Source organism: Lontra canadensis, unplaced genomic scaffold, assembly GCF_010015895.1.
Source record: "Lontra canadensis isolate GAN:19392208 unplaced genomic scaffold, GSC_riverotter_1.0 scaffold8, whole genome shotgun sequence".
Taxonomy (NCBI): Eukaryota; Metazoa; Chordata; class Mammalia; order Carnivora; family Mustelidae; genus Lontra; species Lontra canadensis.
The window spans coordinates 12,816,156-12,838,513 of NW_022631002.1; the positions used below are offsets into that span (position 1 = coordinate 12,816,156).

At 54.9% G+C, this 22,358-nt stretch overlaps 1 protein-coding gene and 2 non-coding genes across 3 annotated transcripts in view; 1 reads left to right on the top strand and 2 right to left on the bottom strand.

Moving 5' to 3' along the window:
* The window catches only part of VAC14 (VAC14 component of PIKFYVE complex), a 99,246-nt gene that overhangs the window by 67,116 nt on the left and 9,772 nt on the right, over nt 1-22,358 (bottom strand). The window contains exons 2-12 of the mRNA XM_032853988.1: nt 19,543-19,693; nt 19,070-19,237; nt 18,213-18,275; nt 17,164-17,271; nt 16,574-16,683; nt 16,172-16,278; nt 15,099-15,233; nt 14,496-14,648; nt 8,001-8,073; nt 1,148-1,292; nt 812-877 (exon numbers count right to left, since the gene is read on the bottom strand). Coding sequence (XP_032709879.1) covers nt 812-877; nt 1,148-1,292; nt 8,001-8,073; nt 14,496-14,648; nt 15,099-15,233; nt 16,172-16,278; nt 16,574-16,683; nt 17,164-17,271; nt 18,213-18,275; nt 19,070-19,237; nt 19,543-19,693 — 1,279 coding nt within the window. The remainder of the gene's footprint in view (nt 1-811; nt 878-1,147; nt 1,293-8,000; nt 8,074-14,495; nt 14,649-15,098; nt 15,234-16,171; nt 16,279-16,573; nt 16,684-17,163; nt 17,272-18,212; nt 18,276-19,069; nt 19,238-19,542; nt 19,694-22,358) is intronic.
* On the bottom strand, nt 13,476-13,546 carry TRNAG-GCC. The gene has a single exon. It is a non-coding gene; the product is annotated as a tRNA-Gly (tRNA).
* On the top strand, nt 22,011-22,081 carry TRNAG-GCC. Its single transcript has one exon. It is a non-coding gene; the product is annotated as a tRNA-Gly (tRNA).

Sequence of the window (22,358 nt, forward strand, 5' to 3'; positions counted from 1 at the left end):
AGGGATGCTATCCTGGCTGATGGCAACCCCCAGGCGCAAATCCTGCCCCTTGGCTGGGAGGCTAGGGAGTCCTGAAGAAGAACTGCCTTAGCCTAATTGCACAGAATGGAACGCCGCTGAGAATGGGTGGGGACAGGTGGGGCCTCCCCTAGACGGCTGAAGGACGCAGGGCCCAGCTCTCCTCCCCCCTCTCTGGGCTAGCCTCCCCCTTCTGCTCTTGATGACCCCAGCAGAGCAAAGCTTAAAGGGATAATTTCAAACCAGAAGGCAGAATGAGGTCTGGGTGAAATGAACAGAGCCAGAGCTCCGGAGGGGCTCACACTGTCGGCCCAGCACTTGGCATCTTCCAAGGGTCAGGTCACCCTCACAGCCATGTGCTGCACTGCCCCACTGCGCAGAGAAGGAACTGGACGGGCAGAGTCATGAAGCGATTTAACTCATGGTCAGGCAGCTAAGTGGGGCCAGACCTTGCCTTCGGGAGCCCAGCCCACAGCTGAGCTGCCCACCACCACATCCCCGCCTTCTACAGATGAGCCAGATCCCCCCTGAGGCTGGTGTTCTGCCCATGCACTGAGCCGGTGCTCTTGAAAAGGGCTAGTGGAGGAAGTCCTTGTTCCCAAAGCCAAGAGCATTAAACACGGCTTTCCCTGGAAGCAACACACTTTACCAGATAGGAAGAGAGCAATCCTGGGGATGCCGATTTAACAAACAACGACAGAACGAACCCCGCTCATCTACCAGGTCCCATCAGCCACTCAAAAGGGGAGGCCGGGCAGCCAAGCACAGACGGCAGGGGGCACAGAGGACCTACCTCGTCGGATTCATCCGATAGCGTCTGCAGCAGGATGGGGAAGAGGCTGTCGGTATGCCGGAACATCTGCAGAGCAGAGAAGGCGGCCGCCCGTCAGCTCCCCCTGCTCCACCACTGGATTTGGCACGAACGGGGTCTCGCTACACTGCACAGACCACCCCCGCGCCCTCCTGGGACCCCTCCAGCAGCTGTCACTCTTCTGCCTGCCTGGGGCTTTCTAGAACTACACTGATCAGAAGCCTATCAAGCACGAGGCAGGCCCTGAAAACCAAGGTGGGCCCCGAAGCAGGGCCCAGCCTGGAAGGGCCTCTGGGGCTGATGGGCCCTGGGACTCACCTTTCGGGGAGTCTTGATATACAGGTGGTACAGCCACTTCAGGACGGCGATCCTGGTCATCATCCCAATGGCCATGTCGCTGAGGTGGCAGTTGAGGACCTGCACGATGCCATCGAGGTGGAGGGTGACTGGGGCCCTCTCAGTGCTGTGGGCAAGATTAGGGAGGAGAGCCAGGTTGAAGCCACTGGAGCTGGTCTGCCAAGGCCAGTGTTGAGAACCGCACTCTACCTCCCTCTCCTGGGCACGGTGGTCCGGGGTGGGCAGGGGGTACCCTCCTGGCATGGCTCCCGGAGGGCTGGCTTCACCCCCTCGGCCTTCCTCCTTCCTTTCCAAGGCCGGAGCCATGACAACCACACGCGGGGGAAGAGGGCCAGTCTGCTGCGTGCGCGCCCGCCTCCCCAGCATGAGCCTGGCCTGGACAGGAGAAAACCTATCCGATGTCACGGAGCTGGGCCCCATCGGGCCTCAGGGCATGGAGTCCAGACCCTCTGATGATAAAACCAACCCGCCACCTTTGGCCAGTCCTGGGGAGAGCCCTGCAAGCAGTCTGAGGAGCCAACAGGCTTTTCACCAGGCAAACGAAGAACATTTCTCGAGTAAGGACAGGGTCGCGGCTTTAGGTCTCGCCATACCCCGGGCCATTTGGCGTGGGGCCTGGCTCAGTTGAGAGGCCTTGAGAGTTGCCTGTGAAGCTGTAACCGAGCCGGGGAAGAGGCAACACAGCCTCTGCCTCTGAGAAACAGAGCTTATTCCGACTGAGCTTTGCTCCGGCGGGACACAGGCTCCCAGGCCCAAAGCCTCGCTGGTCTCCAGGGAGAGAGAAGTCCTGCTGAGCAGCCCTGAGAAGGCTGGGTGCCGCTGGGACTGCGACGGACACAGCCCTCAGCCCCAGGCATGGTTCCCAGGCAGAGGCTGGAGTTCTTGGGGACGGGGACAGCACGGGCAGAGAACCTGAGGATATTAGGGAGGGGCTCTCTTCCTGCGACAAGTCATACCATATTTTGCCCAAAGGGGTCATGACAGGTGACGCCCAGGGCTGCCTTTCCCGAGGACCCTGGCCAGGCAGGTCTGCTGCCCGTTGGTACAAAACGGTCTCGCGTGGTATTTCTAGGCTGCTCAATTATTCATTTGCAGCAGGAACTCGATGCCTGCGCTTCCCTAATTCGCCCGCAGCCTCTCTGAAGCTCATTTGATGTGAATCCCTAAAGGGCCCCGCTCTCAGTTCTGGAACTGCTCAACGGAACTGCTATTTAGTATGGTTTGATGACTCCCTGTGGCGCTCATTCCAGGGGTGACAGCAGGCACTCCTGTCCTCTGGTAGCTGGAGGGGCTGGGCATGCTGAGCCTCTGGCCAGGCTGCCCCTGAGATTTCCCCAGGAGTCATGTGGCCGGAAGTTCTGGGGGCTTCTGAGAATATCCAAACATCTAGATTCTTTGGAAGCCTAAGACAGATAGGGAAACTAAGGCACAGACAGACAAGTTCAGGATGGCAAACACAAGTTCCCAGCCAATCTCTTCACCAATTCCTCTCTTACGCTGTCTGATAGAAACAGAATGTGAGCCACAGATGGAATTTCCCATTTTCCAGTTTTGTACTAACAAGTAACAAGAAACAGGTACAATTTTAATGATATATTTTTGATGAATCTAACATACCCAAACAGTAGCATTTGAACATGGGATTAACATATAAATCAACATACATGTCATTCATAGGATACTTCATGTCCTTTCCTGTGTCCTAAGTCTTTGAAATCCAGCACACGTCTCACCCCGACAGCACACCTCTGTTCAGACCAGCCACACGGCACGTGCCCAGCAGCCCCACGACAGCGGCTACCACCACAGACGACAACAGCGCACAGTGTCCAGCTAACGAGCTCCCTATGGCTTCCAGAGCATTCTTCTTCTCTGACCACTTCCTAGACACTCCCTCCACTCCTACCAGTGACCAGGACTTACTGTCTCATCTCTAAGTCCTTCTTTTCCCCACCATGCCGGCCTCCTACCTGGCTCCTTCTGGCGTATTGTAGCTCTTCTCCTTGAGAAGCTGGAGAAGTTCCAGAAGCATACCTTCAGCCCGAGGCCTTAACGTGGGAGGAGCTCGGGAGGCTGTGAGGAAGGAGCAGAAGCCGCCCTGTCCCGGCCTCTTCCTTCCTCACCTGGTGAGCCCCCGGTCCACAGTGAGTCCCTTTACCTCAAGTGCTGCAGGACACTCCAGCTGCCACACGGGGTCCAGGGTGCCAGGAGGACCCTATGCCTTGCATGCCACCACCACTTTCTTAGCCAAAACAGAGCCCGTGGGAACCAGGCCTTGTTTTCACTCCCCCAGGGGAGTCAGAACTGTACTGGGCAGCAAACGTCTGTCCTCGGCTCCTCGTGGGGAGGAAGGAAGCGCCAAGCCCAGCTCCCCGACCTCCACGCTGCACATCAGGCCTAGAGGGTATCCAGCCGGAAGCGGTAGCACCAGCAGTTTGAATGTGAGCAGTCGGGAGTCTAGAGAGGCCTCGCCCACCACACTCCACTACCTCCTAATGGGCCAGACTCAGGAGAGTCCATTTCCAACTGACCCCTGGCAGAGGCAGCAGGATGGCAGCCCCTCTGCGGGCCGGCCACGCCCTGGCCAGTCAGACCTGGCAGCCCCACGTACCGGAGGTAGAAAGAGGTCATCACATATGCTTTTCAGTATATTTTCCTATCAGTATAGTAGACAAAGTCTCCGTGTGGGGCAACAGAGGAAACCGGGAAAGCGTGGTCCGACCTGTGTTGGGGGGACGCCAGCGGCCCAAGGAGGGCTCCAGGATGCTAGATGGTCCCTGGGGCAGCTGGACTCCTTGCTTTACAGGGGTCCCTGGCTTCGCTTCTGGCCAGCTCAGTGTCTCTACTGAGGGACAAAGCAAGGGCCAGCCCTCGGTGGCATCCCCCTCAGGTGGCCCTGTGTCAAGGCCAAACGAAGAAGGATTTCATGGAGCCGGTGTGCACGAAGTGGCAGCATTCTGTGCCCTGACACTCTCCGATTTCCCCCACAGTCAAGCTCCCCAGACACGGGCACCTTCAGATCGCAGGCGAGGCAAGAAGAGCACGGCTGAAAGGGACCTTGTGGTTCATGTAACTGGATCCTTCCATGCACGGATGAGACAGTACGGGACCTGCTCAGGGCCACGCAGCCATGCCCTGAAAACCTGTTCCCTTAGCTGGACACACTCTGTCTGGGTCTCACGTCCCCTGGCTGGCTGGAGGGGAGGCTCATGGGATGCAGGCTCACCCCAGGGCACCAGGGAAGCTGGTCTTCGTGCCTGGGAAGGATCCCACTAGCTGCTGAGGCGGCGGCTCTCAGCTGGGTGGGGCCGGCCGCTGTGTGCTGGGCACCCCCATATGCTCTGCGGGAAGCCGAACCCTGCGGGAACTCGGGCCCTTCTTCCGGAGGGCAGGCTGCATGGTGTGCTCGGCTGCTGAACTGCTGCTGGCCTGGAGTCGGGAGATGGGGTGGCCTCCGCCCTGGCTTGCCTTACCCGGAGAGCAGAAGGGAGCTCTCTCCCAGTTTAAAGCATATTTCTGTGTCAGTTCCAAAAAGTCTAGACTAGTCACTCCTGGGGGCTTCGGAGTTATTTCAAGGTGTCTGCAAAACTCCATTTCCACTGCGCGTTTTCTCATAAAGCATCTCATAACGCTTGTCTTACACATATACGTACTATGTTTTCCAAATGCATGGCACTACTGTGGCTGTTAAAATACCGACCCGTAAAATAATGCTTTTGATACTACCAATAAATAACGATAAATTCCAGTGGTTCTCTCTGGGAGGTGGCACTTCATGTCTGTAATGTCTAACTCTGTTAGTACCTTTGTATGGTACTCATATGGTATGTCACTAATCAAACTAGAAGAAAGTTAATAATAAAAAATCATTATTTCTGAACTCAACACTGGTTTTTCATAAAGTGTCTTTACACCTTCTTTTCAGTGAGCAGAGGCTAGAAGTTGGGAAGCCCTGAATTCCAGATCTTTCTGCCTGCTTTTCTGCAGCCAGCTATACCAGGAGACCTATACCAAATGTCACGGAGGACACCATGGCCCTCAGCAAGGTCCAGGGCATCAGAACGGACACCGGTGCACACGGTAATACGTGTCCCGGGCTCCTGCGGCAGCTGAGTGAGGGAGGCTGACACGCAAAGCTTCTCTAACTCTCCCAGTGCGACCAATAAAGGTGGGCTTGGGAGGCAGACCGGCCTGGCTTGAAAATTCCAGTTTGGTCACTAAGTAGCTGAGTGACTCTGGGCAAGAAGTTAACCTCTCTGGGCATGTTTCATTTGTAAAATAGGTATAATGATGAGGTTCTTGTTATAGTAACTGTTGCAAAAACATGTAAAGTGCTTTCCGTGGGCTGGGTACCATTCCATTCTCTTTACATATTCAATTCATAGGCGCACCACAGCCCCAGGAAATAGGTACTATCACTGCACCCAGTTTATAGATGAGGAAACTGAGGCAGAGAGCAAGGCCACCGAGTCAGGACGTGTGTCCAGGTGGCTACACTCCACTGTGCAGAGGATTCGTGGGAGCTGTGGGCAGGTAGTGGGGCTGGACAGTCACAGGGCGGGTGGTGTGTCCTGCTGATTCCAGAAGGCGCCTCCTTGCCCAAGGGCAGTCCCCCTCTGGCAGCACCTACTGGAGGAAGCATGCACCCACCCTACTGTCCTCTGCTGCTGTCTCCAAGGAGTGGGGGACCCGGGCACCTTGGCTCAGGTTTCATGACTCTGATGCAGACCAGCAGGTGCCATGAGGAAATGGCCATTCGTGGGAGACAGAAAGCATGAGATGATTTGCTCTGGGGTTTTTAATTTCAAAAAGGTAGATCTGGCATGGGCTCCTCAGTGACAGGTATAAACGGAAGCCTGCTTCCAATGAGGCAGTTCCAAGCCTCGGCGTCCAGAGCTGCCCTGGCAAATGGCGCCCCTGCCTCCTAAGTGAGATGGCAGAGAGTCGTGCCCACCTGCACGGTCGGTCCACGATATCCGATCTCTGCCTCCTCCTAGGCCTCCCTTCACCTCACACTGCCACCCTCGTAGAACAGGACAAGTCCCTGCGGCCTAGACAACAGTGACAAGTCTGCGAAGGGCTCCCATGCTCCCGCTGTTGCCCCTCCTGCACGGACCGTCCCTGGGGCTGCCAGAGGACCTTCCAAGTCCCAGGTCTGCATGCGGCCCCGCCACTTCTCAGGCAGGCTCCCACAGCCTTGACAACAGAAGCTGATCCTTCTGCAGGGTGCCAACTCCCCGCACCTCCATCCACATCTCTCCCCCAGCTCCAGAATCCGGGATCCAAACCTGCCTCCTTAACCGCCCCCGAGGGTGCTCAGGGCCACGGGCACAGAGCCCTTGACTGGCCACTCACACACCTGTTCCTCCTAGCCCAGCCTGGGAAGTGCAGGATATCCTTAGTTGGCTCAAGCCCCAAATCTAGAGGTTATTCTTCCCCTCCTGTCTCTCCTCGCTCCACCACGTGCATTCGCAAATCCTGTCACTTCATCCTTCCAAACGGAGGAAAAACCTCTCCAACTTTCTCTATGTTCTGTCGCCTCTTCCGGCTGAGGCTCTTCCCATCCTGCAGGGTGGCCGCCGTGGCCCCCTAGCTGGTCGGTGCTCACCCGACCCCTCCTCAACCCCAGCTCTACACAGCAGTCCCTAGATCGCCTGTCCCTCCTCAGCCTGGAAATGCAGGAAATACTACTCCTAATGACCCCATGGGATTTAAACATCAGCAAGACCCAATGACGTGACACGCATTTGGCAGGGCGGGCCGAGGAAGCACTCGCGCGTGATCAGCCTTGTCAGCCACGAAGCCGGCGAGCTGAGGCTCAGGTACCATGACTTGTAAACTGAGCCCCTCCCAACAGAAACCACTGTCCTGTTTCTGTCTCCCCACTAGAGAACCTCAAGGTTGGGGACCACAGTCAGGGGTCCCATCTTGGAACCTGCGCGGCTGAACGCAGGCAGGTACTCTGGAACATGAGACAACTAACAGAACACATCTACTGCCTCGCTCGGGCGCTTAGGAGAGGTCCCGGGGCGATCCACATCCACAGTCCGCACTCACACACTGTCAACATCCCCACAGGGTCCTGAGAGATGAGAACAAACGAAAAAATGACACAGAAGGAGGAAAGATCCTGAAAGTCTGGGGAGAAGAGAGCCTCTCAGGGTTGACTGCAGATCTTCTCCTCCGGAGTGAGCCGTCCCCCAGGGCCCGGGTGTTGAGTTCAGAGAGAAGACACCCGGGGCAGGAGAACGCCATCTGCTGCCAGCCTCACAGAAAAACTGACATGGGGCGAGTCCAGGGGACTCAGGACAGGGACAGAATGGTGAGTTCTCCCTCTGGGGGGGGAAGGCCATCCCCTGCACACAGGATGTGGGGAACTTCGGGGAAGGGGATGCTCCTGCTGCCGGGCCTGCACCGCCCCCACGTGGAAGGCTGCGCAACAACAGCCGACCTGGCGCCCGGGAGAGGCCCGCGGCTGCCGGGTCTCCGCAATGGCCTTCTCCTTGTCAGTCCTAACAGCCCCACGTTCTCCAGACAAGCAAAAGTGCTAGGCGAAGGCGTCTGTATGTGTCTCCCCGTGGCCACCACGCATGGGTGGTACTTTTACAGCTCGTACTTGCTGACCCCCAGCAGCTTTTAATCTCTCTCCACGGCCACCGGCCGGTCAGAGCTGCAGGAGTGGCTTCGCTCAGCATCCTGCACATTCCCTCCGGTGGAGAGTTCGCCCTGGGTCTTTCCTGTGGTCTCTGGCACCCAGGAAAGATCCCGGCCACTTGCTTTCTATCAACACCTCCGGCTGGCACAAGCCACTTACCTGGCTGGCGTGAAGACGCTGCCGCTGCCGCCGCCGCCACTGAAGCTGGAGTCACAAGAGCCATCGGGGCCTCCTGGGGACAGTGAGAGGAACAAGGGGTCATGCCTGAGCGCTGCTGGGGTCTTTGGAGGGAACGAGATCCCCGTTATAAGGACACAGACTCTCTAGCTCCCCACACCTTGACTGTGGCTCTTGAAAAGGACTTAGCTCGGGAGCCTCGAGGACACAATGCCACTCCTTCCCCAAAGCCTTCCCCAAACCCATGCTTGGAAGTTTTTAGGCGCCGCGATCTCAAAAGGAGAAGGACACCTGTGCTCACACATCTGGGAAATCTCAGAAGGGGCTGCTGGCTCGAGGGCAGTGGTTGTCACAAACCACTCCTGGGACGGTCCACATTATCAGCCACGGGGGCAATGTAAATCAAAGCTTCCGGGAGGGACCACTTCACACCCACCACGGGGGCTAAAACAAAGACAGTAAGCCACGTGAGGCTGTGGAGAAACAAAAACCCTTGGACCCTGTGGGTGGGAATGTAGAGCAGTGCAGGTGCTCTGGCAAACTGCCTGGCGATTCCTTGAGGGCTCAGGCAGTTCCCCTATGACCCGGCAGTTCCACTCCAAGACGGATACCCCAGAGCAAAGGGCACTTCTGGCCACACCGGAAAGGCACACCATGTTCAGAGCAATCCAACTGCCGATGAGCTGATGAATGGATCAATAAAATGTGCTAGAACCGTACAATGGACTATTACTCAGCAATAACAAGGCGTGAAACACTGATACGTGCTCCAACGTGGATCAACACCGAAAACATGCCAAGGCAAAGAACCTAGTTGCAAAAGCGCACATATTGTAGGGATTCCATTTGTGTGCAATGTCCGGAATGGGCAGATCTATAAAGACAGAACGTAGACTAGAAGTTGCTGAGAGCTAGGGGTGAGAGGCTGTGAAACCCATTTTCTTAAGTTAAAAAGAGCAAAACAAAACAAAACTCTTTTTATTTGGAAATAATTTTAGATTTTTGGAAAGTTGCAAAAATAGCGCAGAACTCTGCCCTTCACCCCGCTGCTCCTAGTGTTAACATCCTATGTTACCAAACCAGAGAAAACGCACCGACACAAGACTGTGAACAAAACCAGAATGTCACCGGTTTTTCCACTCATGCCCTTTGCTCCAGGACAGAATCCAGGAGCACTCGCTGCATTTAGTTGTCCTGGTTTCATCCCCTCCCATCGGGGACCGTTCAGCAGGCTTTCCTTATCTTTCAAGAACTCGGTAATATGGAAGCCCTGGCCAGTAACTCTGCAGAATGTGTTGCCACTTGGGTTAGTCGTGTGTTTTCTCATGATGAGGCTGAAGTTACACATTTCTGGAAGAGCATCCCACAGTGATCTGATCGCCTTCTCAGTGCCTCATGTTAGGGGCGATGTGATGTCTGTGTTGTTATTGGTGGTGCTAACCTAATCATCCGATCGTGGTAGTGTCTGCTGGGTTTCTCTCCTGTGAGTTACTAGTCTCCTTTTTGTAATAAGAAATATCTTGGAGAAGACCTGAGACTCACAAATATCCAGTTTTTTCCTCAAACTTTCCCCTGCAGATTTTGCATCCATCAGTGGGGTCTGTAATAATAATGACTGTAGAGTTTCCCTAGTGGTGATCTTCTGTTTTTCTCTGTCCTTCTACATTTATTAACTGGCATTCCTCTATCTGGAAAAACTGCCCCTTCCCAACCATCCATATCATTATGTGTATATATTTTATTCTGTGAATTACAAAACTATCATTATTTATGTATTGTTGTTCGAATGGTACTAGCCTTGACCTCTTAGAAGCTTTAAATTATACAAGCAAAACATATTCTCATGCTAAAAATTACAAGCAAAGCAAAGCACAGCCCATATCTCCCTAACCTTCAATCTTACTTCATTGTATGTGCAGGTAACAACTTTTGGTTAGGCAAGTATCCCTCACCAACTTTAGCTTTCCTTCGTTTTGTTCTGTAATATAAATCATAGGATATTTTCTGTCTTTTTTTTTTTTTTGTCCTACCTTGTAGTATGTCTTAAAGCAGTGCTGTTCCCCAGGTAAAGAGGGCCTTGATTTCCATGTTGAACAGAAAGGCTCCGAACTGCTGCCTGTCTCCTCTAGTCCCAGAGGCCCTTTAGGGGATGGGGCACAGATTGGTGGGGACAGGTGTGGCCTGGGACTGATGAAACATGTCTGCGCTCAAAGGGGAGGAGGACTTGCAGGGAAGCCTGGGTGGGCCAGCCTGGACTGGTGGCCAGGGCTCCATGCCCCCAGCGGCCTCTTCCCTCTTGACTTCTAAAAACACCCACATTTGTAGATGAAATGACCCAGTGTCAGAAACAGGCATCAAATTAATTCCGATTGTTTCCTTTCACTCTTCCCCTCCCCGACGAGTCCTCCTATGTGAGCGCACGTCCCTGGGATCCCGTGTGGGGGTTCCTGTTGGGGGAAAGGGTCAGGCATTTTAGGTTTTAAACCACATTGGTAAGTTGTTCTTTAGGAAGGTTCTACTGGTGACAAATACACTTCAGGAACACAGGAGCAGTCGATCCTCAGCAAGCCTCACACAGGGGTCTTCATAATCTTTCACATTTTTGCCAAGTTGATGAGTAAAAATGGTAGACTGTCTTGCTCTGCAGTGCTCCCATTCCCAGTCAAGCTGTACATCTGTGGCTTCCTGTTCTGGACTATTCCCTCCTGAGGGAGCCAGGGTGCGAGCAGCGCTAGCGGCCCGGTCTCAGAGCCCTTGGGCCCAAGTCTGAGCCCGGACTCCTGTAGGCAGCAGCTGTGTGACCCCAGGCGGCTCACCTGACTTCGCTGCCGGTCCCTCACCTGTATGACGGGGTAACCAGTGTCTACCGCACGGGCTCGTCAGGACAGTATGTGAGCTAACACCTGCTTCACCGGGAGCTTGATTTCCTAAGCACAAGTTCTTAAACGTTATGGCTTCTGACACAGGCTACCAAACAGATCGACCACACATCATACTTCACTGGCTTACTCCGCGCCTCTCTCACTGGGAACACTTCCTCCCCGCGAATCTCCACAGGGCACGTGTCTTTCCTTTACAATCAGAGTAAAATGCCGGGTGGGAAGGGGGCTGAGTGGAAGCTAAGGAGAAGGAACAGATTCAGTTCAGATGCCGGACACAGACCCGGCATGGAGCCCCCAGGCCTGTGCGACCCCATGGAGGGACACACGTGATTAAGTGGTTGAGCAGCGGTGGGTCTGGCCCTGAGCTCCTTGCGGGCAGGACCCGGGTCCAGTCCACCCGCATCTGCAGGGCCCACAGACGCTGCTAAGAGGTCCATGCCCGTCAAAGTCTTGCAAATGGATGGAGTCCATTACACGCCCTTTATGGAGTGTAAATGGAGCCCATTACCATCAATGGTGGTTGGCAGCCCTCTCCTAGAAACCCTCACCTGCGACACGAACTTCTATCCCTGACCCTCTACGGTCCCTCATTTAGGACCTACCAGGGGCGCATTACCATCTGGGGAAGGCTGGTCATAAACAAGTAGGACCTAAAAGCCCTGCGCTGAGAGCCTTGCTGAGTAGGTAGGTATGTGCTACGCATGTGTTACAACAATTTGACATGAAAGCACCTGTTCCTGAGAGTGTCTGGCCTTTGCCACGTGCTAAAAGCTTTATAAGCAAATATCTCGCTTAAAACTCACCATCACGCTATAGGTTTGGTATTATTATTGTTACCCAAATAAGGACTCGGAGACTTAAAAAGGCTCAGTGACTTGTCCAAGGGCAACAAAAAGGAGGTTAATGAAGCCAGGACTCAGCAGCCAACCACTCTGACCCCAGAATCTAGACCAGGACTCTTGAGAACTCAGGCAGCATCATGGAGGGGAAGAGGGAACACAGATTAGATCAAGGGCTACATGAACTTGGAGCAAGGACACTGCATTATGTACCCCTGAAGTGGCAGGGCCAAGGGGGAAGCCAGAGCAAGTGGAGAGGGGCTGGGGACAGTGTGGCACAGCGGAGGCCCCAAGGCCAGCGGTGAGGGTGAAATGCACACATGCTCGTGTATGCCCACACACAGAAGGCCTGGCTGATAAGCCTAGTCATGGATCTTATCTCCCCTCAGCAACCCAGCACTCCCCAACGATGAGGGAGAGGAGGTAGGAATTCCTGCCTCTGGCCAGGTGACCAGGGCTGGAGCAGTGGAGCAAAACAGTAATGAGAAAAAGGGCCAGAGGCTGGGATGAACCTGTTGACTCAACCAGCTGAATCATCGCCGTCTCCTGGCTTGCTGGGGCCTTCTCCCAGCCCTTTGGCACAGTTGTGGTTACAAGCTGAGCAGGTCTGCGTGGATGTGGAGCCCCAGATTAGCTGTCATCATCTCTAGGAACTACTAGAAACTGAGCTTTGCATCTGCTGAAATGCTGTTTATGAGGCAGTAAAAGCCAGAGCCAAGCTGCCTGACTGTATCCTGGTCTGGAGTGAGAGCCTCCTAAGCAGGGAGCTGTTGCAAGAGTGCTTAGGAAAATGATCGAAAAAAGCGAAAGAAGCTACGTTGGCTGGCAGCGGCACCCTGGTTTCTGGCAGGCGAGCGCACTCCTGTAGAATCCCAGTGCTCTGGCTGGGGTTTTTAGCAGCTGCCACGACCTGCAGAAGACAGTGGTTCCCTCCCACAGGGCCTGACGTGTTGCCACATAAGCAGAAAAGGTGGGGTTGGGGCTGCCAGGTTCCACTTTGGGGGACGAGGCAACTTTCTTTAAAAAATAAGACATATTTCATGTAACATAAAACTCACCATTTTAAAGCATACAACTGGATGGTTGTTTGTAAAACCACAAGGTTCTGTAAGCTCACCACTATTTAATTCTAGAACATTTCCATCACCCCCCCGCCTGGAAGATATCCAGGATATCCGGGTATCCAATTCCCTCTTTCCCTCCAGCTTGGCAACCATTATCCTACTTTCTGACTCAATGGGTTAAGAGGCATTAACTGTTAAAGTCAGTATAAAATACAACTTCTCCGTGTTGCAATGTCTCAAGCAAAAAACAAAGCAAAGCAAAACAAAACAAAAACCAGAAGAAGCCATCCCACAAACAAAAAAAAGCAGGATGTGGGATTATGCAAACTGTATAATCTCATATATATATGTATATGTGTATACATATATATGTGAAAACATACATGTTACTATGTTATATGTATGTAATGGGAAAAAAATGCCAAGATTACACTAATTCCCTCTTGGAGGGGGCAGTCTTCCTTCTTTATATTTTTCTCTACTTTCCAAATTTTCTAAAATGAGAATCTAAAATTGAAAAGATGATAAAATACTCATATATCAGTCAAAGTACAGTAAGCAGGTCTATTCCTGAGATTCTAGTTTCTCCTGGTAAGAAAGCTCCTGCCTTGAGAGGAGCTTTATGTCCCCCAATTTTTTTTTTCAAGGAGCTATCCAAAATGTCACAGCTACTGCATTGGCCGGGAATCGAACCCGGGCCTCCCGCGTGGCAGGCGAGAATTCTACCACTGAACCACCAATGCTCCACCTGCGGGCTGCTGTGTCTCCAGCTGTTTTGTTGCTCTGGCTCACCAGAGCGACGCACAGCTGTAACCTGACACTAGAGCTAGTCCGGCTGGAATAGAATTCCAATAGAATTTGGAATGCTGCTGCTCCGGCCAGCCAAGGCCAGGCCAGGAGGCCCATGGGGCTCAGGTGCCTGACATACTGCTCAGATGTTCCAGAGAAGTTGGAGAATGGTGACAGGAGAAAATGCATTAGAAATTCTTTTGGCTCCTGGAAGTAAGGTTCCAGACCTGAGTCTGTTAGCCTTAAAAATGTGAGTCAGCCCCGCATCCATTGACTCTCTGGCTGACTCCGCAAAGGAGAACATCAGCTCATCAGTGCCCTCTCACGGAAGACAGAAGCCCCTTAATAAAAAAAAGTCAGAGTTTGAGATAAGATTTAGAGAATCAAACTCCAGACTCTAATTGACGTAAGAGTGGTTTTGGAGAAATAAGACAGTAATGTCAAGATGAGTCTGAAAGGACGGCAGAGCCATTTCCTTTCGCAAAGACCCCGACTTGGGCCGCACAATCCCCCAGGACTGAAGAGGCCGCATCCGCAGCGCTCAGCCTCCTTCCCGGAGTGGCCGGCACAGCCAAGGCGGCCAGCTTCTGGGCAGCTGGACGTTTACAGCCAAGATCCACACAAGCCGGGCAGCCCGGACCACTGCCAGGCCCAGAGCTTCCCACATCGGAAACAACCATTTCCTGCACCCAGACACAGAAAAGGCTTTAGAAAGGCTTAATGCAGATCCTGGTCGTGTTCCCTGCGCCCGTCTGTGGAATGGGAAGAACAGCTACTTCTACCTCACTGGGCAGTTACCAGAGTTAAATGAATTAACACCTGGGAAGTCCCCAGGGCTGGTTCATGGAGGCCGCGCATCAAGTCACCCTGGGAGGGCAGGGGCAGGAGGCAGAGCCCACTCACCACTGGGTGTCCCTTCCTGCTTGGCCAGGGAATCATCGGGGTTGGGCTCTGCCTGCCTCTGCGGCACTGGCTTCGGCTCGTCAGGCTCGTCATCCTCAGGGGTGACCAGCTTCATCAGGCTTTGGTTGCACACGTTGGCCACCTCCTTGATGCCTGAGTCCACTGATGTAAGGAGTAGCCACGCCCCAGGGGTGTTCCCTAAACCTGCTATCACTGGCATTGGTCAAGGACTCGGTCCCCCCAGGGGTGGATTAGTGGACAGTCTGCCCTGAGTCCCCATGAAATGCTCTTGTCTTCTCGTAGGACCTTTCCCGGAGGGCTTCCTTCCAACAGGACTCCCCAGGGCAGTGTGAGCTCGTGGGCTTGCACTTGTGGGACTGGAAGAGCTGCTCCAGATCTGTAAGCAAGCAGGAGAGGCTTGGGGACAGCGGTGTTAGCGCCATGTCCCTGGTGCCGCCCCGGCGCCCCCGTCCGTGTCTTGCTCTGCTGCTGGCTTCCTAGGTGCCAGGGGCTATCTTGGAGGTATGATGGATCATAATAGAACCCCCATCCTCCCACACCAGGGTCCTGCAATGTCACAGCCTCCTTGGGAGCAAAGGATACTTTTCTTGCGGTCATCGTAGGCCAGGCAGGGCAAGACAGCCGTCAGGATGCCGGAAGAGTAAGGCAGCATCACCCGGCCAGCCAGCTGGATGAACTCCCGCATCCAGCACATGGCCGTCAGCTGGATCAGGTCATCTGGAAGAGGAATTGGTAGGTTCCAGGAGGGTCGGCACGAGCAGCTGGAGCGCTCCCTCCTGCTGAGCAGAGCCTGACTGAGGTAGGGACTGGAGGAGACCCGAGGGCCCACACTGCTTCTACCCTCACGGATACTCTCCTGCCTTCCAAAGATCCACACAGGTGCCAGGTGGGAGGGTACAACAATGTTGCCGCAGACGTAAGAGCGGCCAGGATTCGCCACCCTCTGCACCCAGAAAGGGGCGCCACAGCTGCTCTCATCAGGGGGTGACTTCACTTCCCCATTGCTTGAGTCTGGGCTGGCCTTCCTCCTGAGGCCAGCAGAGGTGTCAGAAGTGAAGGTGTGGTGGATTCAAGTCCAGGCCTCCGGAGGCCTTGCTCCCCTCTACCAAAGGTCTTAGGACCTCACTGATGCCATGTGCTAGCATGCTGGATGATGAGACACATGGACCAATGGTCCCTACTTCCCAGGTGACAGCCAGCTAACTGGCAGACATGAGTGAGGCCATCCCAGACCATCCGGCCTCAGAGGACCCCTCAGTGGACTGTGGCTGTATAACCAAGTGCGGCTAAGCCTGGCCCAGGTGAACGGAGCTACCCGGCTGACCTAGAGATTCCTGACCAACACTAAGTAGCCGCCCCGTAAGGCAGTCAGTTCTGCGGGGGTCTGATACTCAGCAGAAGCTCATGGATACAGTCCCAACCTGCAAGCGTTTCAATTCACAGTGAAATGCCAAGCTTCCCAGCAAGACGATCTCCAGTTCTTACTCTAAGGTTAGACCAAGCGCAAGGGCCTCCACAGTGTTGGGGGACCTGATCTCCCTCCCCGGGACCCACCACTGCACTACCCCAGTCCAGCTGGGGGCAGGTTCCTACTCCTACTGGGGCTCTTGCTGCTTCCAAGGAGGTGGCGGTGGCCACAAGGCCTTCATACACACCTGTGGTCTGGCAGTGGATCACCAAGATGTTGGCCATCTCTGCAAACTTAACACTGGAGGGGTTCTTCTTAATTTCTTTCAGGAATTCTCCAAGGACCACCTCACACCTACCAATGAGAGGAGAAGAAGGAAAATAGCATACACCAGCCAGCGCTGGAGGACCCTCTCCCAGTGCCCGCTTCTGCTCTGGGGGGGCTCTCTGAGAGGGGACCACACTTCGCAGCTGCTGGATGGCTGTTTTCCAGAGGCTGGGGGTAGACGAGCTCTCTGCTTCCTGCGACGCAGGAAGCACATGAGCCTGGATGAAGAAGAGACTGAACTCATTCCCCCGTGGCCACCCCTCTGCTGGGTGTGGGGGGCATGTGCGCACCGAGCAGCTGCCTGCCCCCTCCCGCCACTCACATTTTCCGAATCTCTTTGCCGTTGTCTCCCAGGATCTGGAAGAGCCCATCCAGGATCTCTGGCAAATAATCCAGCAGGTTGATGTCTGGCACAGACTCCAGAACCAGGATCTGACCCAGGGAAAGAAATCGGGAGGGAAAGTTACGCCAGCCTGGAATCCCTCATCTCCTCACCAGTGCTCTGGGACTGGGCAGGGAGAAGGCGGCCCTGCTGATGTGTTTCATGGCCCTACAGCACCCCACCTCCACCCCCCCAGACAGGGCTTTTGTTAAACATGCGGGAGAATGGTGACTTGGCTCCAAGGGAGAAGGGAAAGGACAGATGCCCCAGGAAGAAAGGAAAGGACAGACAAGGCTCGAAGAGGTATGGCTGTTGACAATGGCACCCCCAGCTTTAAAGAGATATGGGGTGTCTCTTTGGGGACAGACTGGAATAAGCGTATCTGGATTACCTTATGTAACTGGTCATTAGAGGTTTAACAATGAGGCTCTTCTCAGCCACAGGAACTGCCCAGGGTGTGCCAGAGGGCAGATTCTACTGAACCAGAGGCTCCTTATGGCTGGAGAAACTGTCACGGGGCTGGCCCTTACCCAGGAGATGATGAACTGTCGGGCGTACTGGTTGTTGGAGTAAATCCTCTCCCTCAACAAAGGGATGAAGCCCACCAGGTCGAACTTGTTGCTTTCCGTCACAATGTCCTATGGATCAAAAGCATGTGAGCTGCCGAGAGCCGGAGGTCAAGGGCAGCCTGACCTGACTGAATTATGGGCCCAGGGTCTAGCTCCAGGGGTCAGGGGGCTGCAGACGAAAATGACAGAGCTCCGGCTACGGAGGAGAGGTCCCAGAGCAACCGCCCTCACAACAGGCCAAGGGAAGAGCAAAAACACAGGGGTAAAAGCAGGAATCAGAGTCAAGAGGATAATCATACAGTAAAACCCTATATCTGATCACACGCCCTGGTAAGCTGAGCATCAGCAGCCCCCTGTCACTGGGAGCAGGGCGGGAATGGGCACTCTTCTTTGTCCTGGATGTGGCTAGCAGGAAGGGATGTTTGGGGTGATAGAATGTTTCTGTATTCTTTTTTTTTTTTTTAATTTTATTTATTTATTTGACAGACAGAGATCACGAGTAGGCAGAGAGGCAGGTATAGAGGCAGGCAGAGAAGCAGGCTTCCTGCTGAGCAGAGAGCCAGACGCGGGGCTCGATCCCAGGACCCCGAGACCATGACCCGAGCTGAAGGCAGAGGCTTAATCCACTGAGCCACCCAGGCGCTCTGTTTCTGTATTCTGATTGTGCTGGTGACACAAGTCTGTACACCTGTCACAGAACTGTACACTGAGGGCATCTGAACGGCTCAGCTCGTTAAACGGCTGCCTTTGGCTCAGATCATAATCCTGGCGTCCTGGGACTGAATCCACTTCTCCCTCTCCCTCTACCCCTCCCCCGGTTGTGTTCTCTCTCAAAAAAAATACACAAATCAATGAAATAAACAGGAAATGTACACCAGAGTCACTTCTACTGTACATAAATAAAAAAATTTTTGAAAAATAGGAAGAGCGACCCCAAAGACAGAATTTATAAGCTGTATAGACAGATGGAAGAGACAGATTCCAAAATATAAGTAGGAACCAAGTACTACCTTTAAAAGGCGGTCTAGGAGCTCAGATCCACTCTTCACATTGGGGTCTGGGTCTGCAGCCAACTATGAGAGATCCAGAAACAGAGAGATGATTACAGTCAATACACAGGACCAGGAAGCTACTAAAAACTCACAGACCCAAGTCCCTGACAGGCACCTCCTTCAGGGACTCAACCAAAGGACGGCAGGGAGGTAGGTGGGGAGGTAGGGACAGGCAACATGGCATGTGGCTGAGAAACGGAGATGCGCAGACTTCTGGTTCTGCGCGGGGACCTCTGGCACTGGCTGCCACCAGGCCAGGTATTGGGTTCCCACCAGCCTTCCTCAGGGGTTTCCCATCCTAAGACACTGGGTCTTTGCTCTGCTCTGGGAGGCGGGGACCGAGGCGGTGGCCCGGGGACAACTGGGGCGGTCGGCCGGGCTGCAAAGCTTTGAGGCCGCTCTGCCCGGAGGTGCGCCCGGAGGACGCTGTGTCAGGGGCTCCTCGGCCTTTGTAAGCAGAGCTTTTCCCAGCTCTGTATTTCCTCGCGGGGGAAATACAGTCTGTACTAGGGATTCACCGTCTTCGCCTTCTGTAAGGAAGGCTGGGACTCCTCAAACTACCTGTGTTTCCGCTGCACTCTGGGGGACTGACACTTTCATCAACTGTGATAAAAATCAGTTACTAGAGAAGTGGAAAAAAAAAATCAAACGTCCCTGCAAGGCCATGAGAGACAATGACGAGACTGCACAGACGGCAGGCGCCCGCAGGCCTGCATTCACCCGCTCGCCTGCCTCTGCGGGGAGGGGCCCCAGGGGTCCGGCGGGGCCGGGCAGGCTCAGGCTCAGGCTGGCCCCGGGCGGTGGGGGGCAGTCACCTTGCTGAGCCCGTCGAAGAGCACGTTGAAGTGGGGCAGCACGGCGCCGCGGGCCACCTTGACGATGTTGTACAGCGCCTCGCACGCGTAGTAGCGCAGCCGGCTGTCGGCGTCGTTGAAGCAGGTGAGCACGGGCTCGATGAGCTCCTTCAGGTACAGCCCCGAGTCCTGCAGGGAGGGGGTCAGGAGGAGACACGGCTCAAGGTGGGCCAGGCCATGGGCCCGCAGCCCCCTACCCCGCCCCGGTGGACATCCCAGCTCCCCTGGAGCGGCTCAGGTCTTCGTGTGAGGCCTGGCCTTGGGCAAGTCGGCCTCCCGGGCCAGAGGCCACACCGCCGCGGAGCCCGGCCGCCCCGCGGGTCTCGGGTGGCGAGAATGGCGGTAAGGCGGAAGTCTGCGGCAGACCGCTGGGGCCGGGCGGTGAAAGCGAAGGCCGCTGCTGCTGTGTCTGCCCCTTCAGGAGAAAGACCCACCTTGCCCAGTGCGATGGAGCAGGCGGCCAGGCCGATGAGGCCCCCCTTCCGGCTGTGGGGGTGCTGAGACAGGGCAAACTCCTGAGATAGGGTCTGGATCACATGCTTGATTTGCACGGTGTTGTTCTGGGCCACGAACTCCCGGACCAGCCTGGAGAGAGAGGAGAGAGGGGCTGCAGGGCAGTGGGGTCAGGCCTCCCCCTCCCCGGCTGCTGGCTCCAGGGCCGGGGATGGGGCAGGGAGGTGACCTGTTCAGAAAGAGGAATCGGAAGTCCTGCACCTCAGGGTGGGCCTTTCCCGGTTCCGCTGCCGACTGGAAGGCACTGGTGGGGTCACAGGCCATTTCCCTATTCTGGGTCGCAGTCTCCCTTTGGGTCCAACAGAACGGGGAAGGGCAGACCTACCTCACCTCTGGGGGTCTGAGAGAACGCAAGGGAACGTCTTGCTGGGGACAAAAACGGCAACGTGAGCAGCTGGTCGACCCCCCTTATGCGACACTGGCTCCACCCCCCAAACCCGCACCCAAGAGAGGTTCTTCGCGTCTATGCCATCACGTCCACGGATGGCGCTGCATCAGGTTCCAGTCCAGGGGGAAAGATCCACACACAAACAAATAAATGGTGCAACGTGGTGCGACTGATACCACGGGCCAGAAAAATGCGATGTGCTCATTTTCCTGGGCTGAATAGGAGGTGCCCTGTGGTCACCCTGGGGGATGATCCCTCTGCAGGCCTTGCCTGGAGAGGAGGAGAGCGGAGGGAGTTCTGTCACAAGCCAGATCTGGAAAACACCCACAAGCACTTTTCAAGTAAAGGGCAAGGTACAGGAGAGAGACTGGCCAAAGGCAAAGCGCCCTGAAAAACATGGTATATTTAGAGAAGGACAGGAGTTTGGCCTGTGGAAGGAGTGGCCAGACAGTTCAAGGAAGACAATCCAGTGATAGTTTTCCAGCAACAAGATGATATGCTCAGATCTATGTTTTAATTAGGTTATTCCCGGTGGTGGCCTGGAGAGGCTACGATGTGGGGGTGGGTTTGACAGGAGACCAAAAAACCTCAGGGTAAGGAAGGAGGCCTGAAACACACCTGAGGCAGTGGGAAAGAGCAGGGAGGGGCTGCTTTATTTCGAAGACAAGAGCATCAGGAACCCATGGAACATGGGAGGCCAGGAAGGCAGGTCGGTCTCCAAGGGAAGTAACTTCCACCTGGGAAGTAACGCTGAGGGAGAAGGGAGGTCTAAGGGAGGCCTCTGGCGTGGAAGGGAGCTCCTGTGGTCACGTTGGGGGATGATCCCATGGCAGGCCCTGCCCGGAGCAGAGGGAGGCCTAGTTCCATCACAGACCAGTCTCCAAGAACTGATCACCAGCTCCCCAGATAACTGATGCGGAGTTAAGGCCTGGGTGTCAGGGACATCTTCCCAGAAGTGGGATTTCAGCCGGACCTTGAAGGAGGCAGGGAGAGAGAAGGAAACAGGGGCGTTCCGGGCAGGAGGAAACATAAAAGCCAAGGCGAGGAGGCGGCTCTAGTCAAGTTTGTCTGGGGCCCCAGAGAACAGAGCAGCAGCGGGAGACCTACCAGGATGAGCTGGCTGTGGCCACCCCGGCCGTCTCAGATTAGGGAGAATGAATCTCGCAGCATGGGTAACAAGGAAGCTTCTTACGGTTTTTGAAGAGTACAGGGAAAGTGTCTTAAGAAGCTATGAGATGGACGGAGCCCATCCCATCGTCCAGGCGTGAGGGAGACTGCTACCAGTGGGGCAGCCAAGGGGCTGTCTACAGAATATGGACTTTTCAAAGCAGCTGCCTGGACTCACTGGCTACCTGCTGTGTCCATCGCGGCGGGCCCACTGTTCCCCTGCCGCATGAATGGGGGTCTCCAGTTGGCTCAGAGAATTTTATGGACAGTTAAGTCCAAAAGGCATCAGTTTGTCCATGTGGCTCCAGCTCAGTGTCCGGAAGCTGCCAGTAATGAGAGCTGTCCAAACGTAAACGTGCCGCCTCAGGAGGCAATGACCACTCCTACAAAATGGCTGTTCAATGAGGGGTTGACACGGTTTGATGAAGATTTAATACAGCAAGTTATATTGGGCCAAGCACTGTGAATGTGGGAGCATGGATGGGTACTTCAGGAAGGTGGTGTACGAATGGCCTGCGAGGTGCCCTTTTTTTTTTTTTTTTTAAATTGTTACGGGGTAAAATTCCACCAAGCCCACCCCAGGGTGCTGAGGGCTCTGGATGGGCCAAGGGCATACAGGTGCAAGCTCAATGCCCCATATGCCAAGCCCCTCCTTCCCCCTCTTCCCAAAGCAGCCTAATAAGGCCCAGCAAGGATGGTTCTCTGTAAACCGGTCTGGCTTCCCAAACTGGACAAACTAGCCAGGTGAGGCACAGTGATCTGCTGGAGCTCCCGAGTACCCACAGACACAGCCCCTTGAGAAAAGCTAGGCAGACCTGTCACAGAACAGCTGGAGCATTGGTGGTTCAGTGGTAGAATTCTCGCCTGCCACGCGGGAGGCCCGGGTTCGATTCCCGGCCAATGCAGAGCTGCTCTTTTTGCCTTTTCCTGGCAGGCTTCTCCTCACACAGAGATCCTGCCGGAGGAGCCAATCTCCTCAACCCAGCTGGCCTACCGAAGCCCAGGGTGCTGTGAATTTGACCTCACCTCCCTGCTCAGTGAGCCGAGGAACAGCAGCTGGGCTCTCCGAGGAGGCACCACTGGCTGTGGGGACCAAGGCCTTCACGCCCTCCACCCGTGTGGGACTCCGCCTGGCCGGGCTCCAGCGGGAAGCTGGGGTGAAACCCGAGAATGGTTAAGCAG